Source organism: Mustela nigripes, chromosome 6 (assembly GCF_022355385.1).
Source record: "Mustela nigripes isolate SB6536 chromosome 6, MUSNIG.SB6536, whole genome shotgun sequence".
Lineage (NCBI taxonomy): Eukaryota > Metazoa > Chordata > Mammalia > Carnivora > Mustelidae > Mustela > Mustela nigripes.
Window position 1 is genome coordinate 133,646,636 of NC_081562.1, and position 25,400 is coordinate 133,672,035.

The 25,400-nt window shown below is 36.2% G+C and overlaps 1 protein-coding gene, 1 long non-coding RNA gene and 1 pseudogene across 4 annotated transcripts in view; 2 read left to right on the top strand and 1 right to left on the bottom strand.

Annotated features, from left to right (window-relative positions):
• MINDY3 (MINDY lysine 48 deubiquitinase 3) overlaps positions 1 to 2,138 on the top strand; it is an 81,758-nt gene extending 79,620 nt beyond the window's left edge. For all 3 annotated transcript variants that reach the window (XM_059404250.1, XM_059404252.1, XM_059404253.1), the window contains one exon: positions 1,170 to 2,138. In XM_059404250.1, the coding sequence (XP_059260233.1) occupies positions 1,170 to 1,319 (150 nt within the window). In that variant the 3' untranslated portion in view covers positions 1,320 to 2,138. The remainder of the gene's footprint in view (positions 1 to 1,169) is intronic.
• The window catches only part of LOC132020144 (uncharacterized), a 43,815-nt gene extending 19,108 nt beyond the window's left edge, over positions 1 to 24,707 (bottom strand). The window contains exons 1-2 of the long non-coding RNA XR_009404936.1: positions 24,624 to 24,707; positions 24,360 to 24,474 (exon numbers count right to left, since the gene is read on the bottom strand). This is a non-coding gene — a long non-coding RNA (uncharacterized LOC132020144). The remainder of the gene's footprint in view (positions 1 to 24,359; positions 24,475 to 24,623) is intronic.
• Positions 7,820 to 9,004, top strand: LOC132020906 (large ribosomal subunit protein uL18-like; annotated as a pseudogene).
• Positions 24,708 to 25,400: the final 693 nt, after the last annotated feature.

Genomic DNA, 25,400 nt, shown 5'->3' on the forward strand with positions numbered 1-25,400 from the left:
GTGGAGAGTTGAAAAATGTGAGTTGTAGTCTCATTGTATTAAATTGATTTCATCATAGAGAGTAATATATTAATGCAAATAAGAATTGCAAATGTGTTTTTATGAAAACTCCCAGTTAAAACTAATAAAGTTATTTCTTTAGGCTGCTCAGATAGATTAGAGCTTTTATATTGGAAGAACATAATTAGAACAATCCTGTGTACCAAACACTAATATATAAAAATACATATACTTTGGAAGAAGACAGTCTGTATCTATTCCTTTTAAATTATACATTTGGAATTTCCCTTCCTACAAAAAGAGATTAATGACGGACTCGTTTAATATACACAGTAAGCTCTTTTAATGAGTTAGGGTATTAGTATATTATTTCACAGACAGTCCTAAAAGTTTTTTGCAATTAAATCAGAATAAAACTTGTTTCTAGTATCCATCTGCCCATGTATATTTTATATGATCATCACCACTGTATATAAACTACTTGGCTAGTTTTACCTACCAGACTTTTTCTACTGTTTGATTTTTGTTTCTGCCCTGACAGCCGCCTTAATTTTTTTCCCATGGTTTTTCATGTAGTACGGAATACACTCATGAATAGCATTTTATAATTACAAAAGCAGATTTCATTGACAAACATCCAGTTTGCTCCTATCTGTGGAAATTTTAACCCTTTCAAATTTTAAAAGGTAAACTCCTCCTCTGAATATATAGCTCTTTTTCTATTATAGCTTCTAATCTCATGAGACAGCATGACCATTCCAGTGCCTCCATATTAAAGCAGTAAGAACTATATGTTATATAAATAAACATTTCTTCCAACTGATATGTTATTTAAAGGATGGTATTTTTTCTTTATCAGAAACAACCTGCATGTATTTTAGGATTCACATGTTTTTGAAGTCATGATCTTAATATCTAAAAATGAACTGCCAAGCTATGAGTTAAAATGTGTATCACCATCTTGTTTCCAAATACATTTTTACATTAACTAGTAAGCAAATATTCTTGCTCATAATATCTATCAAAATAAAATTAAAGTTCCATATGAAATAATATGCAAGGCCTGAATAAATATTATATATATATATATGCAAGGCCTTATTTGCTAGCCCATGCAAAGTTCTCTGTCCTTCTTAAGACTGACCTCTGTGGCTTTCTTTGTTCAACAGGTAATGTATGTTGAAGGGACCGCAGTTGTTATGGGTTTTGAAGATCCTATGCTACAAACAGATGACACTCCCATTAAACGCTGTCTCCAAACCAAATGGCCATACATTGAATTACTGTGGACCACAGATCGCTCTCCTTCACTAAACTAATTTGCCTATTTATAAGGAAGATTGTAATAGCAGATGTTGAAAGAGGGATGCAAGACTGGCAGTTGGCTACATGAAGCTATACACTGGTATCATTGATTAACTGTAAATAACAATTAAAAACACATTTTCAGTGTTTAAGATATGTTTAAATTATTTGTTTTAAAGCTTTATGTTAAAGGTTACCCTATTTTAAGTCTTTGTGTGAAAGTTACTAGCAAAACTAAGCTTTAATCAGAGTTCATCACTTTTACAGTCAGATAATTGGTCATTTATTGAATTATAAACATCCTAATACTATACAGCATTTATATATTGAGTATCAAAGTTACTATTTATAAACTACTTTGGGTTTTTATTTCATTCAGACATATTTTATGGTTTCAATGATTCTGGCTTGCAGTCTATCAGCCTCCACATTGAAATGCACAAGAGTTAAATCTTTGTTGTTTCTTCTCTAAAATCTGGTTTCCATTAGGAATACTGATAAATTATCAACCTGGATTCTTTGCCAATTGGCTTAGCTTTGGCATGTTTATAAAAAGTAGAAACTATAAGGGAACATTACCATTTATTCACTGATATATAGAGGATGTATTTCAAAAAAAATGATAGGTAAGAGAATCTGTTTGATAGTCTTAACACTGTTAACTCACTGTATTGCCAAATACACTTTTCCAAATTTGTCCCAGCAGCCCTGTAAGCCAGCTTTCTTGTATATTTATGTGATAAATGCATGAGAACATCTGTTATTACATTAGTATATTGCATTATTTATTACGATCCTGGTGGATGGCTAAATAAACACTTTTTTTTCTTTAACTGTAGCTTGGCAGTTTTTACATTAGTGACTCAAAAGAAGCTAATACTTAATGGTGTTTCTGCCCACCAATCCTTAGACTATATCATAGAACAAATGCCTAATGGACTTCTACAACCTTGAAAAGGAGACCAAACTGTACACTGACAAAAGAATTCTGTAACTTACTTGTCAGCCAGGAGCATTAGAAGCTCAGGAGGCAAAGTTACAGAAAGGCCCACCCTGTTTATTTTAGAGAGAGATTTTACTTTATTTCAGTAAGTTTGTTGCCCAGCAATTTGAAAGGTGAATAGCTAGAATTACTTTCTTTCCTTCACTTGAGAAGCATTTGTCAAGTGTACTCTTAGGAATTTAATAACTGAATTTCATGGACACCTGTGTGGCTCAGTTGGTTAAGCGTCTGCCTTCAACTCAGGTCATGTTCTCATGCTTCTGGAATCGAGTCCCACATTGGGCTCTCGCTCAGCGGAGCCTGCTTCATCTCCCTCACTTCCACTCTCTCAAATAAATAAAATCTTAAAAAAAAAAACCTAAATTTTACCTTCATTATTTAGCTAAATATGTTTGTATTCGCTCTGTGAATTTGGGGTTTTATTTAAATTTTATTTTTATAAATGTTAATGGTTCCAGTATAAGGTTTATAGCATAAGAAAAGAGTGGAACAAGATTTTATGTATGATTTTTGGTGACATTATGTTCAAGAGTGTGATACAAGCTACTAGAATTACAGCTGTACAATGTCTTTGTTATTAATGTTGGCTGCTTCCAAATGTATATAAAACACAATATGCTAACTCTGGTCCCAAATTCCATAGGATTATGAAGAAGCATAGATTTTCTCATAAACATTGAGCCTACAAAATAGTGTTTACTTTTTTACGATTATATAACAAACCATCCCAAAAACTTCATGACATAAAACAATTGTTTTACAAATTCTTTGGCTGTGGACTTTAAACAGCACAGTAGGGAGGGCTTATCTGCTTCTCAATCTAGAGTCTCAGCTTAGAGAGTGGAGGGATCTTTACTCACATGACTGGACCTTAGCTCCATCTAAGGGACAGATATGGAACACATAAAGCTGTGGATACATTTTCCTTCCACATGTATGTGAGATGCTTACCAAGATCAATAATATGCTGGGCCATAAAGCAGTCTAGAGAAACCCCCAAAAGTTGGGTAATTAAGCAGCACATTTCTGAATAACCCGAGATTCAAAGGGAAATCAGAAGTTAGAACATGTTTTACTGAATGAAAATAAAACAGCAAAAATTATGGATGTGACTATAGCAATGCTTAGAGGGAAATGAATGGCTTTAAATATATTATTAAAATAAAGGTTTGAAAATTGGAAAGCTAAGCTTTCATCTCAAAACAAACTCAAAATAAACCAAAGAAAGTAAACAAGATAAAAAGATGTATTCACATATAAAAGGATGAATTTGTACCCCTACCTCACACCATATGCAAAACATAACTTAAAATGATCAGAGGTCCAATTGTAAGAGCTAAAACTATAAAATTCCTAGAAGACACAGGAGTAAGTCTTCATGAGCTTGAACCCATAGTATGGTTTCTCAAAATACCAAATACAACAAGATTGGACTTCACCAAAACTAAAACCTTTGTGTGTCAAAGAGCATTATGAAGAACAGAAATATTTTCTCCCCATTCTATGGGGAGAAACCATATGTATCAGGGAATTTGTATCTAGAATATATAAAGAATGCATAATTCAAGTAAAAAACAAGTAGTTTTCAGTGGGCAAATGATTTGAAGAGCTTTATCTCCAAAGATGATACATAAATGTCCATCTAGTAAACACATGAAAAGATGCTCAACATATAGCCATTAAGCAAAATCAAAATCGCAAAATAACCATGTCACACCCACTAGGATATTTAAAAATCAAAGAAGACAAGAGTTGGCAAAGATTAGAGAAACTGGGATCTTCATGTTGATGAGGATATGAAATGGTGAAGTCACTTCAGAAAAACGGTTGTACAGTTTCTCAAAAAGTTAAACACAGCATATGATCCAGCCATTCAATCCTAGCTACATAATTTGTACAAAACATTTACACAAAATCTTTTATGTGGGTATTCATAGCAATGCTTTTCATACTAAAATGGCAACAACCGAATTGTCCATCAAATGATGGATGGATAAATATAGTATACACGTATACAACTGAAAATTATTTGACAGAAAGAATTCCACATGCTACAATATAGATGAACCTTGAAAACATTACAATAAGTTAAAGAAGGCTGTCACAAAAAGATCATCTATTATATGATTCTATTTCTGTGAAATGTCCAGAATGGGCAAGCCATAGAAACAGCAATGGGATTAGCAGTCACCAGGGGTTGAGAATATTGGAATACAGAACTGAAAGCAAATGCTTCCAAACACTGATGAGAAAATAATACAAATTGTAAACCAGTACCCCCAGGAAATAGACAAAACAGTATTTATTTTATGAAGCCAAAATTGTGCTGAAACAAGACCAGAACCTGACAAAGACTTTACAAGAAAGATTACAACCAAATATTTCCTATGATCATCAGCACAAAGATCCTATACAAATATTAAACCCATGAATAAATTTGTGTGTGTGTGCGTGTTTGTGTATGTATACAATGTGCTTATATGTAATACATAACTAGTGAGTACTGCAGAAGTATTAAGTTTATTTAAGATTAATAAATTTGTAGCTTAACATTAACAGATAAATAATGGTAAGAAACTAGAAATCAATTTTAAGAACTGGAAAAAATACAAACAAATGGAGGCTAAATAATATGCTACTACACATCCAAAATGTCAAGAAATCAAAGAGGGAAGCAAAAAATACCTGGAGAGAAATTATAAACACTACAGTTTAAAATGTTTGGGCTATAGCAAAAGCAGCTCTAAGAAGGAAGTATATAGCCTATGTCTAAAGAAAACAGCCCTACATTAGTAGAAGCAAGGAAATACTAAAGATCAGAACAGAAATAAAAGAAAGAAAACTAAAAAAAATAATAGAAAAGATCAATGAAACTAAGAGCAGATTCTTGGAAAAGATTTTAAAAAATAGTGACAAAACCTTATACTACTCAAGATAAAAAGAAATTCAAATAAAATCAGCAGTAAAAGAAAAGTTACAACTAACACCAAAGAAATACAAAAGATGTTAAGAGACTATTATGAATAATATTATCTTCCAACAAACTGGATAAGCTAGGAGATATGAAAAAAACACAACTTCTAAGACTGAATCAGGTTGAAATAGACTATCTACAAAGACTTATTACTAGTAACCAAGTTGAGTCAGTTAAGAAAAAAAATCTCCCCACCAACAAAAGTGCAGGACCAGATGACATCATTGGTCCATCCTACTTAACATTTACAGACAAGTTAATACATACACTTCTCAAACTATTCCAAATAAATACAAGAGGAAGAAAGGCTCCCAATCAGTCTAGGAAGCCAGCATTAACCTGATATCCAAACCAGACAAAGACACTACAAAAAAAAAAAATATATAGACCAGTGCCTCTGAGGAACATAGATACAAAAGCCCTCAACAAAATATTAGCAAATTCAAAAAATACATTAAGAGGATCATTTAACACAACCCAATGAAATTTATTCCAATGATTTAGTATTTGCAAAGAAATTAACAAGATATACCACATTAAGAAAATGAAAGATAAAAAGCATATGATCATCTCAATAGACGCAGAAAAAGCATTTGACAAAATTCAATATCCATTCATAAAAACTCTCAACAAAGAAGGCATAGAGGAAACATAATAAAGACCATTATAACAAACCCATAGCTTACATCATACTTAATAGTGAAAAACTAAAAGCTTTTACCCAAGAATATCAACAAGAAAAAAATGTCCACTCTCTCCACTTTTATTCAGTATAGTACTGGGTGTTCTAGCCACAGCAATCAGACAAGAAAAAGAAAAGCATCCAAATTGGTAAGGAAGAAGTAAAACAATTTGCAGATGACATGATACTATAAATAATATACTTTATATACTATATATATAAATAAATATATACTACAAATAGAAAACCCTCAAGACTCTACCAAAAAAAAAAAAAAAAAAAAAAAAAAAACCCCCAAAACTCTACAAAAAAAAAAAAAAAAAAAGAAAATCACAGGCCCAAAATCTTATGACAGTTTATTCAGTTCCACTCAGTAAACTGGAACTTAACCCCTAATTCAACCTCCACCAGAAACACAGTCTTAACTGGTCAGTCAGGAATTTTCTGGTCAGCATCAATGAGGTGACTTGCCACACAGGCCATCTTCATCTCCAAAGGAAGAGTGGGATGCAAAATAAGATCCCCTGATCTTCCTTGTTAGGGAGGGTGATCTTGCCTTAAATAATCCTTTTATTTTGCTAGTAACTTTCTTGGCCTACCCTCCTTCCTATAAAAACCTTCCATTTTGTACAGCTCCTCAAAGCCTCCCTCTGTTTACTAGATGGGATGCTGCTTGATTCATGAGCCATTTAATAAAACCAGTTATATGTTTAAATTTTACTTGGTTGAATGTTTGTTATTTAACAGATTTAATAGCAGTAATGGGATCCTAAGTGAACTCCAATAGCATTCATTGACAAAAAACACGGGCATGGAACTCAAGAAGCTTTTGAGTCCACTTTCCTGCTATTTCTGAGAGCTGCAGGTAAACTCCTCTCAGTTGTGAGCACCACTGTTATCTTAAATTTGAGCTTCCAAACTAGTTGTATTTCCTTCACAGAGCAGGTCAGCTTGAGAGGACAGACAGGCCAGAAACCCAAAATGAGCTGGCAGTTTTGCACAGGGCCCAACTGAGGCAGCAGAAGGATCCACCAGAACTAAGCCCTAGCCTTTCATACCACAATTCCCCAGGTGGAAAACCTCAGTAAGGTTCCATGGGAATTGGTGGTGCATAAAGGGCTTCTTGTGTCCCAAACACAGTAACATCTCTTGATTACTGCAGAGACATTAAGGTGCAAGTTTGTCTTGTTTTGTGTAGATAAAAGCTATTGCTGGGGCGCCTGGGGGGCCCAGTGGGTTAAAGCCTCTGCCTTCGGCTCAGGTCATGATCCCCGGGTCCTGGGATCGAGTCCTGCATCGGGCTCCCTGCTCGTTGGGGAGCCTGCTTCTGTCTCTCTCTCTCTCTCTCTCTCTCTCTCTGCCTGCCTCTCTGTCTACTTGTGAACTCTGTCAAATAAATAAATAAAATCTTTAAAAAAAAAATCTATTGCTAATAGGGATCTTGGAGGAGAAAAAGCTTCAAACATTAGTGGGCACAGGCTAAGCATGTAAAGGCTGTTAAGGGGCTTCCCACCTTTAGAAGACTCCCATAACAGAACATGTTGCTCACAGAATGGGTTAGAATGACACTATGTCACCCACTGAACTCAAGAAAACTTCTGTGCAATGAGCTCCACTGTGAATCACCCACAATTTCCAACCCTGAGGCACACCTGTTCTAGGTGTTAGTTTGGCTTTGAGAAAACCAAAGGCTTAGCTAATGGGATGCTTACATTCTCAAGAGTCAAGCATACCACTTTCCAGCACACCTATATAGTTTACGTCTTAGAACTATAGTCCCAGAAATTGCAGATAACTAGCAAAAACAGCAAAATCTTACTAAGCTTGTTTCAAGTTACCAAGAATTACTAAGCTTGGTAATTCAAGATAAAAATAAGTACAACACACCTAAATACAGGATGATAGTTCATGTAACCAACAGAGATATCATCTGTCAGATTGCTTATGCCGCATAGAAGGAGATATGATAGTTTGTGCAGCTTCTGCTCATGAACTCCCAAAGTATGGTGTGAAAGTTGGCCTGACAAATTATGCTGCAGCATATTGTACGGGCCTGCTGCTGGCCCGCAGGCTCCTTAATAGGTTTAGCATGGACAAGATCTATGAAGGCCAAGTGGAAGTGACTGGAGATGAATACAATGTGGAAAGCATTGATGGTCAACCTGGTGCCTTCACCTGCTATTTGGATGCAGGGCTTGCCAGAACTACTACTGGAAATAAAATTTTGGGGGCCCTCAAGGGAGCAGTGGATGGAGGCTGGTCTATCCCTCACAGTACCAAACGATTCCCTGGTTATGATTCAGAAAGCAAGGAATTCAATGCAGAAGTACATCGAAAGCACATCATGGGTCAGAATGTTGCAGATTATATGCGTTACCTAATGGAAGAAGATGAAGATGCATATAAGAAACAATTCTCTCAATACATAAAGAACAACATAACTCCAGACATGATGGAGATGTATAAGAAAGCTCATGCTGCTATACGAGAGAACCCAGTCTATGAGAAGAAGCCTAAGAAAGAAGTTAAAAAGAAGAGGTGGAGAGAAAGACAACTATCATATGATCTCCCTGATATGAGGAAGTGGTGATGCAACATGGGGGCTTAAGTGGGTAGGAGAAGAATCAATGAAACAAGATGGGATTGAGAGGGAGACAAACCATAAGTGACTCTTAATCTCACAAAACAAACTGAGGGTTGCTGGGCAGAGGGGGGTTGAGAGAAGGGGGGTGGGGTTATGGACATTGGGGAGGGTATGTGCTTTGGTGAGTGCTGTGAAGTGTGTAAACCTGGCGATTCACAGACCTGTACCCCTGGGGATAAAAATACAGGTTTATAAAAAAAAATAAAAAATTAAAAAAAAAAAAAAAAGAAGAGGTGGAATCGTCCCAAAATGTCTCTTGCCCAAAAGAAAGATCGGGTAGCTCAGAAGAAGGCAAGCTTCCTTCAAGCTCAAGAGCAGGCTGCTGAGAGCTAATAAACCAAACCACAACTTTCTATGAAGATTTTTCAGATAAAGACAATAATAAACTTATTCATCAAGCAGAAAAAAAAAAAAAAAATTGGCTTGGTAACCATTAGGTGGAGAGGGAGGTAGGCAAAATAAGGCCAGACAGAAACGTGGGTTAATTCCATTTGCACCTAGGGTCCTACAAACCTGCTGCCAGTCCTCAGGGGAATTAGGACTTAAGAATGCAATGGTCATTTTGAGGAACATTCCAATTAGTAAGATCACTTAAGAAATGCACTTGAAGGCAAGGGTTCCAGTTAAATAGAATGGGATACCTATTTTAACTGGCATGAAGAAGCCTCCTGAAGGTTTCAAATTTCCAAAGTACTTTCACTGAAATTCATTACCGAAAAAGAGGAAAAGATACCTAGAACAAAGGATTGTAAGACTGATATAACTCCTGATGTTCCCCTCTATCATTTGAGTACTCATCCTAGTAATTCTCTGTCTGAACTGTCTTTCCACTCTTGAGTGACTATTATGCAATTACCTTTTAAAATAATGCTACCCAGAGGGAAAGAAAGACATTCTAGCATAGATGAATGGAGGTTAGTCCTTAATATCATTTAGGTGGGAACCCAGTTCTTTGAGGAATTAAAAACTGCCCTGGTTCTACAAATCTAGTCTTGATAAAAGCAGGGCTGTGCTTCCAGAAGCGGTTCGAAGTCCGCCAATCCTTTGTGCCAATTCTGAAAACCTCGCCTGTGTGTCTCAAAAGGCTTTTAAGTATTGCAAAAATTCTGATCTTAAGGGAATCGAAGCCCTTCCAGGAGGAGTGTGCTTTATTCCCATTTTTTCCAAGGTCTTCCCCAGAACTCTCATCTAGACCATCTTTTTGATGGGGGTAATTCAGGTACATTTTAAATATTATATGTACTATATTTATAAAATATATATGCCAAAGTGGACATAAAAATCTTAACTGTGTTCTCCAAAGATAAAAAAGGGAAAGCTTTTTATCTGGGAAAGCTTAAACTATCTGGACAGGTAACTTTAACATATTCCATCTACCAGAAAAATAAATTTAGATCCAACTTTTATAACAATGGCAATAATTTTAAGACAGAAGCCATGATTATGATCTCTGGTTTCACATGTTCATGTGTGTCTATGTGTATGTGTTATAGACGTGTGATGTTTTCTACCCCCAGATGTTATTGCTAAAATTAATTTGTAAGCTCTATTTAATTGGCTCAAAAAATTAAGCACCTATGTAATTAAACTTTCAAATGTAATAGACATAACCCAAATGTTATTCAAGTTCATAAGTTCTGGGGTCATCTTCAGTAAGTTAAATTTAAATCTGTTTTTAAAACAAACATGTTTAGAATTATCAATATTGAATATAATGCAGATAATCATCTTTTATTCTACTTGAATTTACCTGTTAAATTCACATTGTATCTTTTGCAATTTGTGAACAAAAAATGGCTTAGAATGATAGTTGCTTTTGTCTAGGTTTTAATGGAGTTTTCATAGGTAAACTAGACATAAATGTTAAGAACAAGTAGATGGAATAAAAATTTCTAAGTAAGCTTTTTAAATGGTTTCCCAAATCTTAATAACTTAAAACCTTGAAGGTTTGCTAAATGATAAGTTAAATTCACTGAAAATATTTGGGGTACCTGGCCTGGCTCAATGGAACATGCAACTCTTAATCTTGGGGTTGTAGTTTCAAGCCCTGTGTTGGGTGTAGAGATCACTTAAAAGTAACATCTTTAAAAAAAAATTCATTGAAAAGTTAAAAAAAAGTTAAAATCTAGATCAATTCCCAATAAGATAATGCAACATTAGTTACTGTACCTAAGTTTATCTACTTTGGCTTCTTACTACAGAGAAACCAGAAGATAACTGGATGTGTTAGTGAGATATTGGAAAATTGAAAAAAGCATATGTTTCTAGAAATTATGAAATATATTCATAAATTTGCAAATTTAAAGAATGCTGGTAAAGCACTTTATAATCGTTCACTTCTTAGTTTTCACTAGAAATGAAGGTTTCTAAGCATTAAGAATTCAAAATAATATGTGTAATTAAATGTACTAAAAATAATAAGGAAAACATCTTTGTATGCCAGGAAAGCAGGATTGGTTTTCAGAAAGAGAAGGTATGAGAAATGAAAATACATACACTTTGTTGTTGAGGGAAAAGAAACAATTTAATCCTAAGGCAAATGTGATTATTTAAAGAGGAAAAACATCGGACAAAATCATAATATAAAAAGAAAATTGTACAAACTTGTGGAAAAGGCATCTTTAATGTGTGGTCAAGCTGGCTAAGATTAAAATGAATTTATTTTAAAATGAATTTTAATGTCAAAAGGAAGCTGCCACCATTTTAGAATTTGGTTTTCTTTCTGTTAAAAGGACAGTATTCTTGGACTTCTGGTCTGCTTCTGGCAACAGACTGTGAAAGTACATCTTTTAATTATTAAGTTCCGTGATTATCTGTGATCCAGTTTAGACAAGTGCTTTAAAAATTTTTTTAAAATATTGTTTCACAACCTTTCCCAAAATGAAATTCTAAGTGAAATCTTCTTAACCTGGAATATTCCAAAGGGCTTGTTAAAGTAACTGGGTTTATTTGATATGTTAATTATAGGGAAAACACTGTCAATAAGTAATACTAAGCCTTTTTTACATCATAATTTTAAGATTGCAGCATGTGTAGAGTCCATTCTCCTTCTGCAAGAAACTGCCCCTCATTGCCAGACTTTTGTCATCCTGATGTCCTTTTAAAATGGCAATGGTGTGCTCCTGAGTCAGAAATTAAGAAGACTAAATCATGGCTCTAGCCGTCAGGGCCACAGGAAATCCAAGACAACCACTTAGTTCTTCCTGGAACCCTGACAAGCCCCATTTTTTGGTTTTTGCACTCCTTCACCTACCATAGTGCATTTAAACAGACTCCAATTATGAAAAGACATTGACAGAGAGACTCCTATAAAATTTCTTCAATATTCTACCAACAATGTCTGACCTGTTAGCTCCATAATCCTAGAAAAACTGGCTTTGTTCCCAGAGACTTCAGGCCTCCTTCTGGACCCCTTGAACACCTGCACCTGCACTTCATTGAGCTGCCACTGAGTAGGAGTTACCCATCTGTTCTTGCTATTGTAGGTGTGTTTTCTGGATGGGTTGAAGCTTTCTCCGATGCAAGGCTGATGTCCAGTGGCAAAGAAGCTGCTAGAGAGTGTTTCCCATTTGCTATACCTTCCTGAAACTACAATGATTGAGGTGCCCAGTTTACAGAACCCCTATCATATGAGCCTTAACAAAATCCTTGCAACCTTCTTGGAATTACCATTGTCCCTATCATCCTCAATCTGCAGGCAAGGTCAAGAGAACTAATGGGATCCTCAGACTTAAAAGCAGTAAACTTGCCAAAGCTACCAGACTTCCCTGGCCTGAGGTATTGCTTTTAGTCTTGCTGACTGTTCTCAGTATCCCCTTTGGGAAACAAATTCTTTCCACACAGGATAGACTGACAGACCAGTGTCTATTGGTATACAACTTTCTGCTGATCTTTTATTATCTCTCATTTTCTCATGCTAATATGACCAGCTCTGGTTTATGTCTTATGCTAAAGCCTATCATCAACAGGTTAAAGAAGTCTTCCTGGATTCCAGTTGAAAGGATCCTGTTGGTCTCAGTGTGAAGCCTGGTGATTCGGTGTTCTGGAAATGTCATCGGAAAAAAACAGCCCTCAGAATTGATTGGAAAATACCTTACCAAGTGATCTGACCATTGACAAGTCTGCAAAATTAGAAGACGCTGAGCCCTGGATAAATGCCTCATGGCTGAGTAAGTCTTCACCTAACATCAGATCCTATATAGACACTGGGAACCTCCAAATCTCACTGATGAGGAAGAGAAGTAGCTGACATTGGGGAAGACTGCTTCTGCCCAAGACAACAGATAAAGATATTCTACTTTACCTGAATATAAAAATTCTTTTTCTTCTCTTCTATTACTCTGGCTTTGCCCTGGAAAGATAATGCCCGCATCAGTACCTCCTAGGCCACTGGAACAACATTGAGATTAATATTTCAGCTACTGAGAAAAAACTAACCTTTCTCATAACTTTCCACAGGAGAAGTACGATATTTCATTGGTTAACTCTCCTGACTTTATATGGTCAAGTTAGAAAAGACCTACTAGCGGGCTTTCATGATTTAGGAGTCCTTCTGGCAGGTCCCTACTTCTCTGGTTAAAGATGAATGTAAATGAGGCCATACTTCTTAATTCTTGAAATTACTGAAGAATCTGCTGCTAGAGCAATAGCTGTCCAGTAAAGCTTAGACTTTCTGGCCAAAAGTTGTATTTGGTAACAAGACAGCTCTTGGTTATTTTTCAGCTGAACAAGGAGGATTTTACAATGTGGCTAACATCACCTGCTGCATCTGGATTAACACTTCTTGGGAAACAAATTCAGTTATAGACAATCACTGAGAAAGACACTTGGCTTAAAAGTGTAATTCCTTCAATGCAGTCTTTCTTCAGAAGTCTCCTGTGTGTTTTGCTTGCATCCTTCGATTGTGTCGGAGTCAGTTTTCCTTTCAGTCTAGATGTCTGCACTGACTCTCTGCCTCTTGTAGGCTATGCTTGTGCTCTATGTTAGTGTGACCCAGGGCGGCCACCTCTGAGGGGCGTGACTGTAGAAGGGCATGGGGATGGGGAAGTGGTGTTAGCAAAATTGGCACTAGTCCTAGGTCAGATCCCCTGAAGTGCAGTGGTGGCCTGAGGCATCTAGCATGGTAGTGATTTTAGCCAGGTGTGAGCAGCATCTGTGCATCCAGGTCTGGGCTCAGCCACGTAGTATCTGTGCATAGTGGTGGGTCATGGAGCCTAATGGCTAAGGCACTTGGTATCTGTGTAGCTGGTGGCTAGGTGGGGTGCACAGAGCATAGCAGAATTGGTGCTGAGCCCAGGAACAAGGCAAGCAGGCTTCAGTGGAAGACTCCTCAGAGAACTTATGAGTGAGGCACACTGCTAGCAGGTTAGGTAGCAAGTGTCTTTGTCGCACTAGCTTCCACAGGTGGCTCTGTTTCTAAGCTGGGTTGGGGGAACAAAATGGCACCTGCTAGCTCCTTTATTCCCAGAGAAGTAGCCCCAACATGCTCTGAAATCAGTATAAACAGATCTTCCTCCCATTGTGCAAACTGTGCTTCTATGTTGTATCTCCTCAGGCTGTTGTCTTTTTAAGGGTGGGGATCAGGCTATCATCTACCCTGTAGGCTCACCTAGTACTGAGTCAACTGACTTTTAAAACTCTGGGCTCCAAATCAAAAATTACATGGAAACAAATGAAAACAAAACACTATCATCCAAAACCTGGGGGATGCAGCAAAGCAGTTTTAAGAGGGAAGTTTATAGCAATACAGGCCTACCTCAAGAAGCAAGAAAAAATCTGCAATAACTTAACCTTAAAACCAAAGGAGCTAAAAAAGAACAAAAACAAACCCAAGCCAGCAGAAGGAAGGAAATCATAGAGATTAGAGCAGAGATAAATTATATAGAAATTTAAAAACAGAATAGATCTTTGAAAAAAACCAACAAAATCAATAAACTTTTAGCTAGACTCATAAAAGATGGAAAGAAAAAGGACTCAAATAAAATCACAAGTAAAAGAGGCAAAATAGGATGCCTGGGTGGCTCAGTAGGTTAGGCATCTGCCTTCGGCTCAGGTCATGATCCCAGGATCCTGGGATCAAGTCCCACATCAGGCTCCCTGCTTGGTGGGGAGTCCCCTTCTCCCCCACCTGGGCTACTCCCCCTGCTTGTCTCTCTCTCTCTCTGTCTCTCTCTCTGGCAGATAAAAAAATAAAATCTTAAAAAAAAAAAAAGGAGAAATAACAACCAACACCACAGTAATACAAACAATTGTAAGATAAAATTATGAAAACCTGTATGCCAACAAATTATAAAATCTAGAAGAAATGGATAAATTCCTACAAACATATAACAACTAAAGCAGAAAGAAATGGAAAATTTGAACAGACCAATTGCCAGCAAGGAGAGAGTCAATAATAAGAAACTCCCAATAAACAAAAATCCAGGACCAGATGGCTTCACAGAAAAATTGGACCAAGCATTTGAAGATGAGTTGATACCTATCCTACTCAAACTGTTCCCAAAAAATAGAAGGAAAACCTCCAAATATATTCTATGAGGCCAGTACTATCCTGACACCAAAACCAGATTAGGACACCACAAAAAAAAAATCAGAATTACAAGCCAGTATCTCTGTTCAACATAGATGGAAAAATCCTCAAATACTAGCAAACAATACACTAAAAAAAAATTCACCACGATCAAGTCGCATTTATCACTAGGATACATACATGGTTTGATATTCACAAATCAATATGATAAATCACATCAATAAGAGAAAGAATAAAAACCATATAATCATTTCAATAGATGCAGAAAAAGCAGCCGACAAAGCAAAACATCCATCCATGATAAAAGCCCTTAACAAGGCAAGTTTAGAGGGAACAAACCTCAACATAATAAAGCCCATAAATGTGAAACATTCATAGTGAACATCATCCTCAATGGGAAAACACTGAAAGCTTCCCCCCTACCGCCAGAAACAAGACAAGGATGACCACTCTCACCACTTTTATTCAACATAGTACTGAAAGTCTTAGGCACAGCAATTAGACAATCAGTCAATCAATCAATCAATACCGTCCTAATCAGTAAGGAAGAAGTAAAACTTTCACTATTTGCAGATAATATGATGCCATATAGAAAACCCTAAAGGGGCATCTGAATGACTCAGTTAGTTTAGCAGCTGCCTTCAGCTCAGATCGTGATCTCAGGGTCTTGGGATCGAGCTCTGCACTGGGCTGCCTAGTGAGCAGGGAGCTGGCTTCTTCTCCCTCTGTCCCTCTCCCCTGCTCATTCTCACACTATCTCATATAAATAAAACTTTAAAAAAAAAAACCTGAAGACTCCACCAAAAAATTATTAGAGCTGGTAAATTCAGTAAAGTTGCAAGATACAAAATCAGTGTACAGAAACCTACTGCATTTCCATACACTAATAATGAAGCAGCATAAAGAGAAATTAAGAAAACAACCCCATTTACAATTATACCAAAAATTAATAAGATAACTAAGAATAAACCTAGCCAAATAGGTGAAAGACTCATACTCTGAAAACTATAAAACATTGATGAAAGAAATTGAAGATGACAGAAAGAAATGGGAAGACATTCCATGCTCATGGATTGAAAGAACAAATATTAAGATGTGTATACTACCCAAGGCAATTTACACATTATCAAAATACAAGAGCATTATTCACAAAACTAGAACAAAGAAATCCTAAAATTTGTGTGGAACCATAAGAGACCCTGATTAGCCAAAGCAATCTTGAAAAAGAAAAGAAAAGCTGAAATTATCACAATTCCAGACTTCAAGTTATATTACAAAGCTGTAATAATTTAAAACAGTATGGTACTGGCACAAAAATAGACACATAGATCAATGGAACAGAATAGACAACCCAGAAATGAACCCAGAATTATATGGTCAATTAATCTTCAACAAAGGAGATAAGAATATCTAATGGGAAAAAGACAGTCTCTTCAACAAAATGTGTTGAGAAAATTGGACAGTTATATACAAAAGAATGAGACTGGGCCACTTACTTACACCATACACAAAAATAAACTCAAAGTTGATCACAGACCTAAATGTGAGACGTGAAACCATAAAAATCTTAGAAGAGAGCACATATAAGCAGTCATTTCTCTGATATCAGCCATTGCAACATAATTTTCTAAACAGGTCACCAGAGGCAAGGAAAGCAAAAGCAAAAATAAACTTTTGGGCTTACATGAAAATAAAAAGTTCCTACACAGCAAAGGAAACAATGAACAAAACTAAAAGATAATCTGCTAAATGGGATAAGACACTTGTAAATAACATATCCAATGAAGGGTTCGTATCCAAAATATATAAAGAACTTAATACACCAAAAACAGTCTAATTTAAAATATACAGAAAGGGACACTTGGGTGCTTCAGTCAGTTGAATGTCCAAAACTCTTGATTTCTGCTTGACTTGTGATCTTGGGGGTGTGGGATTGAGCCCCATGTTGGGCTCCAGAGAGAATCTGCTTGGATTTCTCTCTCTCCCTCTGTCTGCCTCCCTCCCTGTGCTCTCTCTCCCTCTCCGCAGCCCTCTCCACTGACTGAAAAATAAATCTTTAAAAAAAAAAATGGATAGAAGACATGAAAGACATGGACAGCCAATTCTTAAAAGCAGACATCCAGATGCCTAACATATGAAAAGATGCTTATCATCACTTATCATCAGGGAAATGCAAATTGAAACTATAATGAGATATCACCTCACACCTGTCAGAATGGTTAAAATCAAAACCACAAGAAATAACAAATGCTAGTGAGTATATGAAGAAAGAGGAACCCTCATACACTGTTGGCGATAAAGGAAACTGGTGCAATCACCAGTGGAAAACAGTATGGAGGTTCCTCAAAAGTTAAAAACAGAACTACTACATGGTAGTAGTAGTAATCACTCTACTTGGTATCTACCAAAAAAAAAAAAAAAAGAAGAAGAAGAATACCTGTTCAAAAGGATACATGCCCTTCTGTGTTTATTCAGCATTATTTATAATAGCAAAATCATGGAAGCAGCCCAAGTGTCCATTCATAGATGAATGATAAAGAAGTGGTACACACACACACACACACACACACACACACACACACAATGGAGTATTATTCAACCACGAAAGAATGACATCTGCCATTTGCAACAACAAGAATGGAACAAGAGAGTATAATGCTAAGTGAAATAAGTCAATCAGAGAAAGAGAAATACCATATGATCTCACTAACATGTGGAATTTAAGAAACAAAACAGATGAGCAAAGGGAAAGACTCAGACTCTTAGAGAACAAACTGATAGTCACCAGAGGGGAAGTAGGTGGGACAATGGTGAAATACATGATCGAAATAAGGAATGCCCTTGTTTTGATGAGCACTGAGTGGTGTATGGAACTGATGAATCACTACATTGTCTACCTGAAACATAACACTGACTGTTAACTAACTGAAATTAAAATAAAAGCTGAAAAGAAAAGCAAATCAGACAGTTGGGACAATCACAAAGTTTGAGAAACAAATAAAAGCTAGAACAGGATAGAACAATAAGTCTCATCTCTGGCAAGACTCCATCAAGACTGAGAGAGGTGGCTATTTTATCTACTATGTAAAAACCAACATGGAGAATCAGGGGGAAAAAAGAAACAGAGGAATATGTTCTATATGAAACAAAAAGAAGAACATCAGAAAAAGATGTTATGAAGAGGTAGGTGATTTACCTAATTAAGAGTTCAAAATAATTATCATAAATATGATCAAGGTCAGGAGAACAATACATGAACAAAGTAAGATTTCACTAAGAAAACTTAAGAAAGTACCAGAGAGAAAACAAAGAGATGAAGAATACAGTAACTGAACTAAAAAAAAAATACATGGGTTCAACAATGGAAGAGACAAAGCACAAGAAAGGATCAGCACTACCCTTAAACAGGGCAGTGGAATTCATCTGATCAGAGCAGCAAAATAAAGAAGTGATGACACTTAAGGAACATAGAGGACAGTATCAGGTAAAGTAATATTGCATCATAGAGTCCCAGAAGGAGAAGAGACAGACGAGGTACAACACTGAAGGAATAATGGCTGAAAACTTCCTTAATCTGATGAAGGAAACAGACTTCCAAATCCAGATCTCAGAGTTCCAAATAAGACACCAAAGATACCCACACTGAGTCATATAGGATATAAAAGAGTCATATAGTAATGAAAATGACAAAGATAAGCAGAGTTCTTAAAAGCATCAAGAGAAAAACAAGTTGTTATACACAAGAGAACCATGATAAGAATAATCAGAGTTTTCTGTCAGCTTTGTTGAAAGTTATGTCAAACTTTCTAGGCCAGAAGAAAGTGGCACAATATATTCAAAGTGATGAAAGGAAAAACCAACAACCAAGAATATCATACCCAGCAAAATTTTCCTTGATAACTGAAGCAGAGATAATTTCCTGTCTGGAAAAACTAAATGAGTTCATCACTACTAGATTGGCCTTACAATAAATGTTAAAGGGAATAAGCTTAAACCAGGAAAACCTGTTCAAGTATAAATTTTACAAAGTTAAATATTTATTTAAATTAATACTGTAATGCAATGGTGGTGAGCTAATCACTCTTAAACCTAGTATAAATAAAAGACAGAAGAAGTAAAAATAATTAAAAATATAGTAATTTTTAGTTAATATACAAGATAAAAATACATAAATTATGATATGAAAATCATAAAACCTGTAGATTAGAAAAAATGCAGTGTTTTAAAATGTGTTCAAACTTAAGTTGTTATTAACTTAGTAGACTAGTATAAATCTAAGATTTTTTATGCAAGACTCATGTTAACCACAAGGAAAAATCTATAGTACATCACAACAGATGCACAGAGAGGATCTAAGCATACCTTTAAAGAAGCTCATCAAATCGCAAAGAGAGTAGGAAAAGAAGGCGCAAAGGAATCAAAACAGAAACAATGAGCAAAATGACAACATTAAGTCTATACCTACCAATAACTACTTAAATTCGAAATCTACATGTTAAACTAGATGGACATAACATTTCAACAACATTCCATCCCCAAGCAACAGAATGCACATTCTGCCGAAGCACAATGGAATATAATTCAGCATTAATTGCAGGTCATACCACAAAATAAACCTTAATAAATTTAAGAAGACTAAAATCATATCAAGCTTCTTCTCTGACCACAATGGTATGAAATTAGAATTACAAGAAAAACTGGAAAATTTTAAAAATACATGGAGATTAAACAACATGCTAGCAGATGGCCAAAGAAGAAATCAAGGCAAAGTTCAGAAAAATAGCTCAGACAAATGAAAATGGAAAATACAATTATATAAAAATGAACAGGATGCAGCAAAAACTGTTGTAGGAGGGAAGTTTATAGCAACTGACACATTAAGAAACATGAAAATACTCAAATAAATGACCTAACTATACCTTATGAAACTAGAAAAAGAAGAACTAACTAAGCCCAAATTTAGAAAAAGGAAGAAAAGAACAAAGGTCAGGTGGGAAATAAATGAAATTGAGACTAAAGAGAAAACAGAAAAGATCAGTGAAACTAAGAGGTGGGTTTTTGATAAGATTTTTTTAAACTGACAATTAGCCAGACCCACCAAGGAAAAAAAGAAGGACTCAAATGAAATCAGAAATGAAAGTAAAGGGGCGCCTGGGTGGCTCAGCAGGTTAAAGCCTCTGCCTTCAGCCCAGGTCATGATCCCAGGGTCCTGGGATCGAGCCCCGCATTGGGCTCTCTGCTCAGTGCAGAGCCTGCTTCTCTCTCTCTATCTCTGCCTGCCTCTCTGCCTACTTGTGTTCTCTGTCAAATAAATAAATAAAATCTTAAAAAAAAAAAAAAAAGAAAGAAATGAAAGTGAAGAAGTTATAGTGGATACCAGAGACATAAAAGGATCACAAGAAACTATGACAAACAATTATATGTCAAAACACCTAGAAGAAATGGATAGATTGCTGGAGACATACAGCCTATCAAAATTGAATCATGAATAGAAAATCTGAACAGACTAATTATTAGTAAGGAGACTGAACTGATAGCAAGAAACTTCTCAACAAAGAAAAGTCCATGACCAGATCGCTTCACTGGTGAATTTTACCAAACATTTAAAGAATTAACACCAATCCATCTCATTCTGTTCCAAAATTAGAAGAGGCAGAAACCATTCCAGACTTATTTTACAAGGCCAATATTACCTTAATAACAAAGCCAGGTAAGGGCGTTCCAAAAAAAAAGCAAAAAACAAAACAAAACAAAAAAACTATAGACCAATATCCCAGATGAACAGAGATGTAAAAATACTCAAGAAAATATTAGCAAACTGAATTCAAGAATTTGTTATAAGATTCACACACCATGACCAATTGGGATTTATCCCTGGGATGGAAAGAGAGTTCAACAAATACAAAACAAAAAATGTAATGTATTAATAAAATTAAAGAAAAAACTAACATTAAATTGTGCTACCCAAAGTAAACTACAGATTAAATACAGTCCCTATAAAAATTCTATTGACATTTTTCACAGAAATAATAGAAACAATCTCAAAATATATATGGTACTCCAAAAAACCCCATATAGCCAAAGCTATCATGAGAAATCAGAAAAAAGTCAGAGGCATCACATTTCCTGATTTCAAACTATACTACGAAGCTAGTATCAAAAGAGTATGGTATATAAAAATAGACACACCGATAGTACAGAGAGCCCAGAATTGCAGTCAACTAATATTTGGTAAGGGAACCAGAAACATCTGGTAGGGAAAGGTTAGCCTTTTCAATAAATGGTCATGGGAAATTTGGGTAAACATACACAGAAAAACTAAATTGGACCCCTATATTACTCCAGGAACAAAAATTAACTCAAAATTGATTAAAGACTTAAACATAATGCCCCAAATCATAAAACTCCTAAAAGAAAACATAGGGAAGAAGCTTCTTAACATTAGTCTCAACAATGATTTTTTTTTGATAGGTCTCCAGAAGTACAAATGAAAAAAAAAAGAAATTAAAAACTGAGGGGTGGCTGGGTGGTGGTTCCGTCAGTGGGGTATCTGCCTTCAGCTAAGGTTATGATCCTGGGGTCCTGGAATGAAGCCCCATGTCTGGTTCCCTGCTCAGTGGTGGGTCTACTTCTCCCTCTCCTTCTGCTTGCAGCAACCCCTGCTTGTGCTCTCTGGCATATCTGTCAAATAAATAAGATCTTAAAAAAAAAGAAGGAAAGAAAAAATAATCTATATAGAGGACTACATTCAACTTAAAGCTCCTGCACTACACAAAAACCATCAACAAATGAAAAGACAACCTACAGAGTGGGTAAGAATACTTGCAAACCCATCAAATGAGTGAATATCCAATATTTATAAAGAATTCATACGATTCAATTTTTAAGAAATATTTTATTTATTTATTTGAGAGAGAGAGGCAGAGGCAGAGTACAAGCAGGGAGAGGGGCAGAGGGAGAGGAACAACCAGGCTCCCCGGTGAGTAGGATTGCTAGATCATGACTTGAGCCGAAGGCAGACGCTTAACTGACAGAGCCACCCAGGTGCCCCTCATACAACTCAATTTTCAAAAATCCCTAACAATTGGATTTTAAAATGGGCACAGAAAATTAAATATACATTTTCCAAAGAAGACATCCAAATGGCCAACCGGTGCAAGAAAAGGTATTCAGTAATCACCAGCGAAATGCAAATCAAAACTACATTATCACTTCACAGCTGTATGAATGGTTAATCATCAAGAAGACAAGAGATAACAAAATAGATAACAATAGATAACAAAATAGACAAGGATGGGGAGAAAAGGGAATCCTAGCGCACTGTTGGTGGGACTGTAAAGCACTTCAGCCACTGTGGAGAACAGGATGGAGATGCCTCAAAAACTTAAAAACAGAACTGTCATAGAATCCAGAAATCCTACTTCTGGGTGTATATCCAAAGGAAATAAAACACGTTATCCAAGGGATGGATGCACTCCCATGTTTGCTGAAGCATTATTCACAATAGCCAAGATATGTGGACACCCTAAAAGTCCATCATTAGGTGAATGGATATAGAAGGTGTGGTATATACATTTACAACCGAATACTATTCACCCTTCCATTTGTGACAACAGGGAAGGACCTAGAGGCTATTATGCTGAGTGAAAGAAGTCAGACACAGACAAGTATTGTATTATCTCATTTATACATGGATTAAAATAAAATGAACTCAGACTCAGAGAACATACTGGTGGTTGTCAGAGACAGGGGTTGGATTGTGGGTGGGGTGAGGGAGGGGTGGGTGAAATAGACAATTGCTCAAAAGGTACAAACTTCCACTTACAAGATAAATGAGTCCTGAGGATGTAATGTACAGCGTGCTGAATACAGCTAACAAGACCGTGAAACGTATTTGAACGTCGCTAAGAGAGTAGATCTTCAAAGTTCTCATCCTAAGAACAAAGGTCTATAACTAAGGGCAGTGATGGATGTCCACTAAACCTACTGCGGTTATCATCTGCGATATGGTATACACACATCAAATCATTAAATTATGTACTTGGACTAACAATACAAGGTTATAGATCAGTTGTAGCTCAGTTGAAAGGAAGGAGGTTGATGATAGGGACATGGGATAAATAATGATCGATGAACTAAGCAAGAGAGACAGATAAAGGCTAATGAAACCAACATATTCCTCTCCTTTCAAAATCAAACCCCCATTGCCAAATGAGTAACACAGGATACCACTGCTGTTTTAGGCTCACCCCAGTCCATTCCAGGAAGACAGACAAGAAGCCAGAAAGAGCACTGAACCTGAGATTATAAAATCTGTTTATAAATCGTGGCTCTGTCACGTATTTGACTCACTCATTTGGCAAGCATGCAGTGACTAGCTGCGAGGCACCAGGCAGTGTGCTGGCTAGGTCACTCATGTTTGAATTCTCATTCCTCTGCTGTTAAACGGGAATAAATAATTACACCTGTCTCACACACTTATTACCAAAGTCAAATGAGGTAAGCTGTGGACTGTTCTCGACTCCCATTTATAGTCCGTAGTAGCCGAGGGAAATCATTTTCTCTTGCTTAATTTCTCAGCATAAGATTCTTGCTAACAATCAGAGAAAAGAGGCCAACTAGAAACAAAGTCACATTGCAGGTCAAGTTCAGCTTTAGTTCTGACAGTATGTCAAGTATTACTTCCACAACATTTTTCAATTATAATTACAGATCCCCTTTTTATGGTGTCTCTGCCGCAGCCGCTGGGCTTTTCCTAAGACTTTTCAACAACCCTACTGCACTTTTACAAGTATAGTACCTCAAGTTTAGAGATGAAGTTCCTGTGCCTGATCACATGATCAGAACATGGCAGAGCTGAGAGACAAGGCTGGGTTTGTCTGTCCCTTATACCCTGTCCCTGATCTCCAGTGGCCCTGGTGGCCCCGAGTCCAGAGAACAGTGTCGCGTGCTTTTGAAGTCAGGGTGACTTTTGCACAGCTCAGTACAATGAGGCACAAAAATGCCTGGTCTCATCTCTGAATATTTGCTCCTGGTATTGGGTTTGATCAACTTAAATACTTTTATTTGTATTTTATGTAAGATGAAGTTGACAATGATAGTCATTTTCACTCCCAAGAACTTAGTGCTCACTGCTATATAGACTAAATGAGATATTAAAGATAAAGCATCCCAGTACACACTGGATGATCAATGGTTGTTTTTGTTTTCTTTTCTGCTTACCTTTTCCTCCTGAAGACGATGGAATGTGAAAATCGCAGAATTGCCATATGGACTTGGAGACACTTGCACTGCATTCCAAATTCACACCAGCCCAGAATTTGTAAAAAGTATTGATCTAAATGGAGGAAAAAAAAATACATCATGTGATTTACTGGCATATAAACATAGTATAATATCCTATCAGGGTATACAACTTAAAACAATTTCTAAGTATGAAAAAAATGCTTTGCCATCAAAGTATTATGATTTGAGTAGAAGACTCACAGTACAAGTAATTTTTTTTTGCCCCTTTCCAAATCAGAATTAATGCTAAACATCCCCACTGAAGAACACTAACTCATTCTATCAACACAGTGGTTACATTATGCAATAACATTTTCCTCCCTGTCAGTGCATTTCTTCTCTTGTTCGCACTAACTGGGCTTACATATTAAACCAAGTGACTAATTCCAAACAAATATTTTGAGTGAAAAAGCAAATGCAAGCCATTTCTAGCTGTCTTGCAGAATTAGATTAAAACATGTTGTCACATAAACACACAAGTAATTGTGTTAAAAATTTAATAGGGGAAAGGTGCCGTGTCAAAATCACAGTGCTCCAGAAAAACTAAAAAAGGTTTTTTTTTTTTTTAATGTACTAAATTTCCTATAATGTCTTATTTAGTTACTGTCACACTTCTCATCTATTCATTCTTATAATTTCAAGATAGTCGGTACCACTTTTTCTTCTATGGCAGAGTTCCAGAATCCTAATTGAAATACACAACCTTGCAAGAGTTTGGAACCAAAAGCCAACCTCGTGGACGTTTCTGAGGGCATGTGGACCCCTGACGCAGGTCCTTCTATTCACTAGCTATGCATTCCTGAAAAAGTTGCTCTGTTTCTATCTTGTTTTCCTCACCTACGAAATGGCTTATTGTTACAATTCTAAATATTTTGCATGCACTTTCTGGTTCAAAGTGGTGGGAATTACAATGTTTATCATCAATTCTAAGGTCATTCACTTGCCAAATAATGACTCCATACCCTGACCAACCAAAAA